The sequence below is a fragment of the Apodemus sylvaticus genome, chromosome 1 (genome assembly GCF_947179515.1).
Source record: "Apodemus sylvaticus chromosome 1, mApoSyl1.1, whole genome shotgun sequence".
NCBI classification, from domain to species: domain Eukaryota; kingdom Metazoa; phylum Chordata; class Mammalia; order Rodentia; family Muridae; genus Apodemus; species Apodemus sylvaticus.
Window position 1 is genome coordinate 23,671,454 of NC_067472.1, and position 9,568 is coordinate 23,681,021.

General features: G+C 45.1%; 1 protein-coding gene across 2 annotated transcripts in view; it reads right to left on the reverse strand.

Annotated features, from left to right (window-relative positions):
* The window catches only part of Pde6c (phosphodiesterase 6C), a 61,558-nt gene extending 51,990 nt beyond the window's left edge, over nucleotides 1-9,568 (reverse strand). For both annotated transcript variants that reach the window (XM_052172404.1, XM_052172396.1), the window contains exon 1: nucleotides 9,089-9,568. In XM_052172404.1, the coding sequence (XP_052028364.1) occupies nucleotides 9,089-9,568 (480 nt within the window). The remainder of the gene's footprint in view (nucleotides 1-9,088) is intronic.

Consider the following 9,568-nt stretch of genomic DNA (forward strand, 5'->3'; position numbering starts at 1 on the left):
GTGGTATAGCAGGGTCCTCCAGAAGTGCCATGCCCAGTTTTCTGAGGAACCTCCAGACTGATTTCCAAAGTAGTTGCACCATCTTACAATCCCACCAGCAGTGGAGGAGTGTTCCTCTTTCTCCACATCCTCACCAGCACCTGCTGTCTCCTGTATATATTAGATATTAGCCCTCTGTCAGATTTAGGGTTGGTGAAGATCCTTTCCCAATCTGTTGGTTGACGTTTTGTCCTTTTGACAGTGTCCTTTGCCTTACAGAAACTTTGTAGTTTTATGAGGTGCCATTTGTCAATTCTTGATCTTAGAGCATAAGCTATTGGTGTTCTATTCAGGAACTTTTCCCCTGTGCCCATGTCCTCAAGGGTCTTCCCCAGTTTCTTTTCTATTAATTTCAGGGAAATGACACCCTTCACAATAGCCACAAATAGCATAAAGCATTTTGGGATGACTCTAACCAAACAACTGAAAGACCTATATGACAAGAACTTCAGATCTCTGAAGAAGGAAATCGAAGATCTCAGAAAATGGAAAAATCTTCCATGCTCACTGATTGGCAGGATTAATATAGTTAAAATGGCTATATTGCCAAAGGCAATCTACAGATTCAGTTCAATCCCCATCAAAATCCCAACCCAGTTCTTCATAGAGCTAGAAAGAGCAATACTCAAATTCATCTGGAATAACAAAAAAACCAGGATAGCTAAAACTATTCTCAACAGTAAAAGAACTTCAGGAGGATTCAGTATCCCAGACCTCAAACTTTACTACAGAGCAATAGTGATAAAAACTGCATGGTATTGGTATAATGTCAGGCAAGCAGATCAATGGAATAGGATTGAAGACCCAGAAATGAACCCACACACCTATGGTCACTTGATCTTTGACAAAGGAGCTGAAAGCATCCAGTGGAAAAAAGATAGTCTTTTCAACAAATGGTGCTGGTTCAACTGGAGGTCAGCATGCAGAAGAATGCAAATCGATCCATTCTTATCTCCTTGTATTAAGCTCAACTCCAAATGGATCGAGGACCTCCACATACATATACTATTTTTAAAGAAGGCACTGAGTTCATTTTGCTGGCCACCCCCTGCTGGGCATGCAGCCTACCATTTACAGTAGCTCGTTTCCTATGGGGGAAAATAAACTTTCATTTACCAGTGGCTATCAGTTGGAGATAGCTTCTGAGGGATGGGGGCCTATGCCCACTTCTCCTTTCTGCTCTAGGACCCTCTGGTGCAGGCCCAGGCAGGCCCCGTGCGTGCTGCCTCAGTCTGTGAGTTCATACGTGTTCAACTTGTTGGTTCAGAGGGCCCTGCTTTCTTAGCCATGCCCCATGCCCTCTGGCTCTTACACTTTGCTGTCTCCTCCTCTGCAGACGCCCTTGAGCCCTGAGAGAAGGGATTTGAGAGAGACATCCATGTTTTAGGACTGAACATTCCAGCATCTCTCATTTTCTGGATAATGTCTGGCTGTGGATCTCTGTGTCTGTTACCGTCTGCTACAGGAGGATGCTTCTTCGACGAAGGCTGAGCAAGGCGCTGATCTATGAGCAGAGCAGAATGTCATTAGGAGTCATTTTATTCTTAGGATTTTGTTTTGGTTTTAGAACAGTGGTATTTGATTTTATCTTAGGTCCTTGGAACATCTACTTGCAGGTTCTTGATTGACCAAGCAGTGTTGAGTATGGGTTCCATGTCATAGAGTGGTCCTCAAGTCAAATCGGACATTGGTTGGTTACTCCCAAAAGTTTTGTGCCATCATGGCTCTAGCATATTTTGCAGTCAGAACACTATTGTTTGTGGCTGGGTTGGTAGCAGGCAAAGTACCTTCCTGTGCCAAAGATACTAAATTATAGGAGTGAAGGCTTTCTGAAGGCACCAGCTCCACACCTCCGTGTTCAATAAGTTGTGTGGGTGTTGCTTTAAGCAATGGGGCCTTGAAGACAGTTTGTGGAAGGAAACGTACAGACTTTGACAACAACCTGACTGTCTGGGAATTTCGCTTTAGCCAAAAATTCAATTAGATATAACTCGATCCCAGTACTAGAAGCTTTATGTGGTAATGAGAAATGGCCATTTGGGACTCTGTCTCCACCATTATTTGGCTACTTCGTTTAGATTATGTATGTGTGTGTGTGTGTGTGTATGTATGTATATGTATATATATATAAGCTTCTATTATATTAGGTTTCCATATTACCCCTCAAATGGTCTTTAATTTTGACTGTCTCTCCCCACACTCCCTCCCTTATCCCATTCTTCCCTCTTCTCTCCATTTGATCTTCCTGTTCCAGCCCCTCCCTCAACCATCCATAACTACTATCCTATTTCCATTCCTATGGAAATATCTGTCCACCCCTAGTCCTTTACTCTATCCCTAAGCTCTGTAGTTCTGTGGATTGTAGCTTGGTTACCATTGAATTAACAACTAATATCCACATGTAAGTGAATGCGTACCATATTTGTCTTTCTGGTCTGAGATACCTCACTCTGGGTGACTTTATTTTCTAGTTCAATTCATTTAACTGGGATTTCATTATTTCAGTTCTTTAAAATGGCTGAGTAATATTCTGTTGTGTAAATGGAGTTTTCCTTATCCATTTATCTGCTGAGGAACATCTAGGTTCTTTTTATTTCCTGGCTGTTATGAATAGAGCAGCAGTGAACATGGTTGAGCAAGTGTATTTATGGTAGGCTTGAAGCATCTTTTGAGTGTATATCCAAGAGAGGTAGAGCTGGATCTTGAGGGAGATCTAGTCCCATCTTCCTGAGGAACCACCACACTGATTTCCATAGTGGCTGTACAAGTTTGCACTCCCACCAGCAGCGGAGGAGTGGTCGCCTTCCTCCACCTCCTCACCAGGATGAGCTGTCACTTGCTTTATTGATCATTGCCATTCTGACTAGAGTAAGATGAAATCTTAAGGTAATCTTGATTTGCATTTTTCCTGATAACTAAAGATGTTCAACATTTCATGATGTGTTGAGCAGCCACTTGCATTTCCTCTTTGGAGAAATCTCTGTTTGACACATTTTTAAATAGTTGGTAAAAAAAAAAGTCCTCCCCCTCCCCCTCCCCCACCCCCGTTCTGTAGCCTGTCACTTTGTCTGAGATCGTTCTGTAATTCTCTTTCTTTGTTGGATTTTTATGCAGTCAGGTATCAGGGTAGCTGTGGCTAGAAAATTAACTGATCTAGGTTCCTTCTGTTTCTATTTTGTGGAATAATCTGAGGAGTATTTGTATTAACTCCCCTATGAAAGTCTGGTAGAATTCTGCACTAAAACCATCTGGCCCTGGGCTTTTTTTGGTTGGGAGATTCTTTAATTCACTGGGAACTTCTATCTCACTGAGGTGGAGGTCTATAGGTCTGTTTAAATTGCTCATCCGATCTTGATTAAACTCTCGCTTTTTTTTAAAGATTTATTTATTTATTATTTATTATATTTTTAAGTACACTGTAGCTGTCTTCAGACACCCCAGAAGAGGGGGCATCAGATCTCATTACAGATGGTTGTGAGCCACCATGTGGTTGCTGGGATTTGAACTCAGGACCTTTGGAAGAACAATCAGTGCTCTTAACCACTGAGCCATCTCTCCAGCCCCAAACTCTCGCTTTTTAAAGGTTTTCCAATTTGGTGGAGTACAGGTTATTTTTTTAAAAGTATGTCCTTATGATTCTCTGAATTTCCCTTGTGTCTGTTGTCTCCTTTCTAGATTTGTTGTTCATTTCTAGATTTGTTAAACTGAATCTTCTCTCTCTGCCTTTCAGTTAATTTGGATAAGGTTATGATCTTTTTGATTTTCCCAAAGAACCAACTCTTTCATTGTTCTTTCTATTTTTTGTTTGTTTCTATTTTATTTTTACTTCAATAAATAGTTTTATTATTTCTTGTCATATACCCCTTTTGGATGTGATTTATTTCTGTTCTTCTAGAGCAGTGGTTCTCAACCTTTAAGTTTCCACCCCCTTTGGGGTCACAGATCAGATATCCTGTATATTGGATATTCACATTAGGATTTATAACATTAGCAAATTAAACTTATAAATTAGCAATGAACTACTTTCGTGGTTGGGCAGTCACAAAAACACAAGGAACTGTATTTAAGAGTCTCAGCATTAGGAAGGTTGAGAACCACTAATCTGGAGAATCTAGAGCTTCTAGGTGTGTTATAAAATTGCCAGAATGAGATCACTCCGATTTTTTTATATAGGCACTTAGTGCTATGACCTTGCCTCTTAGAGCCACCTTGTGTCCCATAAGTTTGGGTATGTTGTGTGGCTGTTTGTTTGTTTGAGACAGGGTTTCTGTATAATCCTGGCTGTCCTGGAAGGAGCTTACTCTGTGGCTAGGCTGGCCTTGAACTTGCAGAGATCTGCCTGCCTCTGCCTCTCTAAGTAATAAAATTAAAGGCTTAGCCCATCACCACCTGGTAATTGTTTTTTGTTTTTTTTTAAAGACAAGATCTCACTATGTAGCCCTGGCTGGTCTGGAACTTGCTATGAGGACCAAACTGGCCTCAGATCCATCTGCCTCAGCAGTACTGGGATTGCAGGCATGTGTTGTCATGTCTTGTCCCCTTCAACTGTGTGAAAGGTCGCCTTGCCACTGTCAGTACTTATAGGTTACTCAAAGGTTATCTCAAGCTAAAGTCTTTCCTATCATAATTTATTTTATTTTATTATATCTTATTTTATTTTGGAGAGAAGAGCAGAAAAACAGATCTTCTTGGATATAACTGCTACGGCAGATAGAAAGGTAATGTTGATGCCTAGCATGGCAAGAGATGGCTGGTAAATTTGGGGAATGTAAGTGCTCAAAGTCAAGAGAAATGGGTTGGGGAGGCCTTTATGTTCTGCACACGATCTAGGCTTTTGGGTGCGGGCACTGTGTAATTCCGATGCACAGCCTATCAGGTGCAGGGCTGCTTCGGGAGATCTTTGGAATGGGCCTACTCATGAAGCAAATGGGGGCACTGGGCAATTGGGTGCCTTGCCCAGTGAGGTACATGGTGTGTTCCTTCCCAAAGAGTCTTTTTGCAGGCTGCAGGCGTAAGAGAGAAGATTCTGGAGTAAGCTTTCTGGGCTCCCCTGATTTCCTAGCTCTGTGATCCTATTTTACCCTCTGTTGGTCTAGTATTATCTTGTCTTTCTTTTCCTTCCTTCCTTCCTTCTTTCCTTCTTTCTTTCTTTCTTTCTTTCTTTCTTTCTTTCTTTCTTTCTTTCTTTCTTTCTTTCCTTCCTTCCTTCCTTCCTTCCTTCCTTCCTTCCTTCCTTCCTTCCTTTCTTTCTTTTTTTTTCTTTTCAAGACAGCTCTGGCTGTCCTGGAACTCACTCTGTGGACCAGGCAGGCCTTGAACTCAGAGATCCACCTGCCTCTGCCTCTCACGTGCTGGGATTAAAGGCGTGCGCCACGATTGCCCAGTTCCGTGTTTTCTAATCTAAAGCAGCAAACTGGTGCTGCATAAAGCCCAGAGCTCACAGGGTAAAAATGGAGAGACACACCACACCACGGAAAGAAAGTTCTTGCACACAGCAGACACTGGATAATAAGAGAGAAGCCTGCCCCGCCCCCAGCAGACACTGGATAAACACTGAAAAGAGACGGCTGCCCACGCCCCGCCCCTCCACGGGGTGGGTGGGAAAAGCAGTTTTCTCTCCACGGTGTCCAGTTTGCTTCTAGTCCTCACTTTTCTTGCCAGTTCAAGTCACAGAAGAAGTTGGGTGTCAGCAAGGTGGAGGCATCCTGTGCCCCATGCCCTTCCTTCGGGGGCCAGTCCTCCGCCCCGTGCCACTGTTCTCTGCTGGCCCCTTTGTCTATTACCTCTGCTTCCTGTACCATGCTCGCCCATGGTCAGAACGTCTCCACACTGCTTTAAGTTCTTTCTGTTGACTCACTGTTCGGATGCTATATCCTCCAACCCTCTTACCCCTCACCACGTATGCCAGCTTCCCTTTACACGCTGTCACATTCGCAAACTGAAAACAATGGAATCCCAGAAACGCAGCCCAGCAATTGGCAGTAGATAGTGTGCCTTTCCAGACACATTATCCAGTGTCCAGTACACTCTTAAGGACTCCTGGGCCATTTGAGAAGGTGACTTTTGACTTTTAAAAGTCAGTGCTGACTTGCTAGCACATCTGAAGACCCAGGTTAAACTGTCCATCGATGTAGAGAGAGGATGCTTTCTAGATTTTTTTTTAAGCATATTTTGTTCTATAGGCTCCCAAATTCTCCCAGAAGCGTTTTTCCAAAGGAGATTCCAGAAGCAACTGGAAGACACCGGAACAGTAAGATGCTATTTCTGCTAACTCAGTGGGTCTAAAGGCTAAAACCAACTTAAACACTGCTAACTCTTGAGGTCAGGAGGCAGGAGGGGGAGGTAGGAAGGGGAAGAGAGAAGGGAGGGAACGGATCTATAAACATCCAGTTAATTATTGAAAACATCAGCCTCGTGCAGCCTGCCTTCCGACCAGTCTGATGGAGCAGCACCTAAGCAATTAACCAGCTTCCCCAACAGGAAGAGGAGCAGTGTAAGAGGAGTATCTCTCAGCTTCCTGTTGTTTAAAGTCTTCCTCCTTTTAACCTAGTTTCAGCAAGCGATAATCCCTTATCCTTTGATTTGACCTCGCATATGAGATCTCCAATCGATCGTGTGATCGATTATCACACGATAATCATATGTTCTCTGTGGTTAACTGAGCAACTGCTATGAGCCAATCATTTTATTAGGTTGTCTCCATTCTCAGGGAACTCAGTCATGGATCTGTACCCAAGCCTATCAGAGTTCTGCCATGACTTCCCTGTTTCAGAGCCTCCACGGTCAGGAGAAGCCAACTTTGTCTCTTTTGGTGTCACCTACTGACCACACACACCTCTCATCTGGGTAGCAGTGTAGACACAGATGTGTAGGTTGAAAAGGAGAAGACCTTGGGAACCTTGGTCTGGGGGAGACAGTGTTCCATGACCTCTAACTCCCCATCTGACACAGAAGAGGGTGGGGCTCCAGATTCACCAAACCTTCCCATCCCGTATTCCAGGCCTGGTGTGGCAGCTACCTTTCCGAACCTGAGTGGATTCTTATTACAGAGGTGCAGATGTCAGTCACGGGCCATGGCATCTGCGAAGGGTCTTTGTGAAAGTCAAATAAGACTATGATGTGAAAATTCTTTATTAGTTGGCAAATGCGATGGAAAGATAGAGTGATTTCCAATACCACTTAACACATGGCTCCGGCCTTTGGCTGCTGCAGATTTTACTGTAGTGGCCAAAAGTAGGGAAGCTGCAGCAATGCAGAGCGGAGGAAGGGCACCGGCCAGAGCCAGGAGGCTTTAGTTGGGTCCCAGATCCTCTCTGTCACAGCCATCTGCCATGCAACCTGGGGAAGACACCGTTCTGTGACCTCTGACTTCCCATCTGACACAGGAGAGGGTTGGGCCACAGATTCACCAGGCTTTGCCATCTTGTACCTCCCACATTTAGCTCTCTTCATCCTCTTGCATCTGCTTACCCAATAGACCTGTGGCTCTCAGCACTGGTTGTGTATTAGTAGCACCCGGGGAGCCCACTTCCCAAACAGAGTCTGCTATGGCTGTTCTGTTGGGAGGCGCAAGCATCAGTATTATTAATTGGATTTAACGTATAGCTGGAGTTGAAAAGCACCACACTAACAGACTTACAAGTGCTTATAATCTATGGGGATGGCAAATGAGACTTCTGTCTCCCACTGAGCTCAGCATGCCTATCTTCAACATTCATGCCTCTCCACCCTGTTCCGAACATCAGGAGTGCTGAGGGAAGGGGGAGATGCTTTGTCCTTGAGCTCACCATCCTTACAGCAAAGCTCCAGGGACAGACCAGAAAGCCCAGGGGCATATCCTCATCTTGCCGTTATCTCTTCCCTACTGGAAATCAGTTTACCCAATTCTCCTTAGGGGGAGAAAGTCTTATAAAAAATGGTGCATGTCAAATTCTGAAGTTTGATGTCTTTGCATGTTCTCATTAGAAAATTCCAGGTGTCAGGCCATAGCCTATTAGCTGGGATCAAGAGAAGCTGTCTTCAGAGCGCACATCAACCCTTGTACCTGAGGAGCGCCTTGCAGTTGTTTGCAGAACGGTGCTAATGTTTGACACACTGATCCCCCCCAGTCTGTGCAAGCCTTCTGTAATCAGCTTCCGGAGGTATTTGGAGATTAGCTCCGACCTCTCAGCTGCCCTCAGTCACGAGCCAGGTATGGACTCTGCACAGACAGCACCTCAGGGGCTGAGCTCTGACTCATCCTCATCCATCCATCCCCTCCTGTTAATAGTAAATCACAGTACTGGGGTGTGGGGGCAGGGGAGCAAAGCGAGGCCTGTGCTCTGAGTGCTGCCCAAGGAGGGACGACGAACCGTCAGCTCTTCAAAATGCTTTTCTAAAATGACCATGTGAGGCAGCGGTCAGAAGAAAAAGTTGATGTTTTCTGTTTTCACAAGGAGCATAGATGCCAATGCCTTGTGTCAGCACTGTGCAGTCTCGGTCTTTAGCAGAGTGCAAATGCCCCCTTATACGACTGGAATCCGTGACAACTGGAATTTATGATTGATCATCCCAGTTGTGGGGGAGGGGCCAATTACACTGACTCACTTAAATCCATATTTGTGATGATTCCAATCAAATATTCTAACATTTGAATAATAGAAATGCTTTCCTCCCCCATGTGGACGTATGGGTGAAAGAATCTGTCTGTGAGCCAGTTTATTCCAGAGAAAGCTCTGAGGGATGTGACGAGAGGCATGGGAAAGGCTCCCTGTACTCGGCTAGCCTTCAGTGTGCTGACTACTCTACAGGTAGGCTTCGCAGAAGAGAAGTTCCCCAAGCAATGGAGGAACACACTAGGCCTAGCCATGAACACTCGACTTAAAAATTCCCCTCAAAACTCACTTGCACCAAAAAGCTGTATTCACCTCTCCTCTCAAATCCCAGCTCTACTGGGCACTTTGTATTTTAAGTTATCTGCAGCCTGGCTAGATCTGCCATCTCCTTCCCTTCAGTCCCCCCTTGTCCCTGACAAGATCTCTGCCCCACTACAGGAAGGGTCACCACCTACCTTTTTGACATCTGGGACATTAACAGCTTTCTTCACATGAGCAACCCAGCCAACTATCCCGATGTCCAACGGAAATACAACTTCTCTGTCAGGGGCCACAAGGTTTTCCTCAAGTTTAGAAGTTGGGGTGACGTTCAGCAGCCTGGAGGCCACCTCTGGTATGCCGTTTCTTGCTCTGCACAAGAACATACTACAGCAATCCGCCTGCAGAAGCTGAGCCAGCCTCTGCAGCGCCCTGTGAGCCACCTGCTCCGCGCTTCCTGCCTCATCCTGTATATACCGCAGTAGCTCCAGGCACACGGCCGACTCCTCCACCTGCGTCATCTCTGGGAGAGACATGGCCGCCTGGACCCCCAGATGGCTGTTTTTGAAGATCACTTCCAGGGCCTCCACCCGTAGCTTCTTGTCAAAATACTCCTTGGCAAAACAAGGGTTCTTCTCCAGGTAGCGCTCCACAGCATCTTGGCTAATCTCACCCAT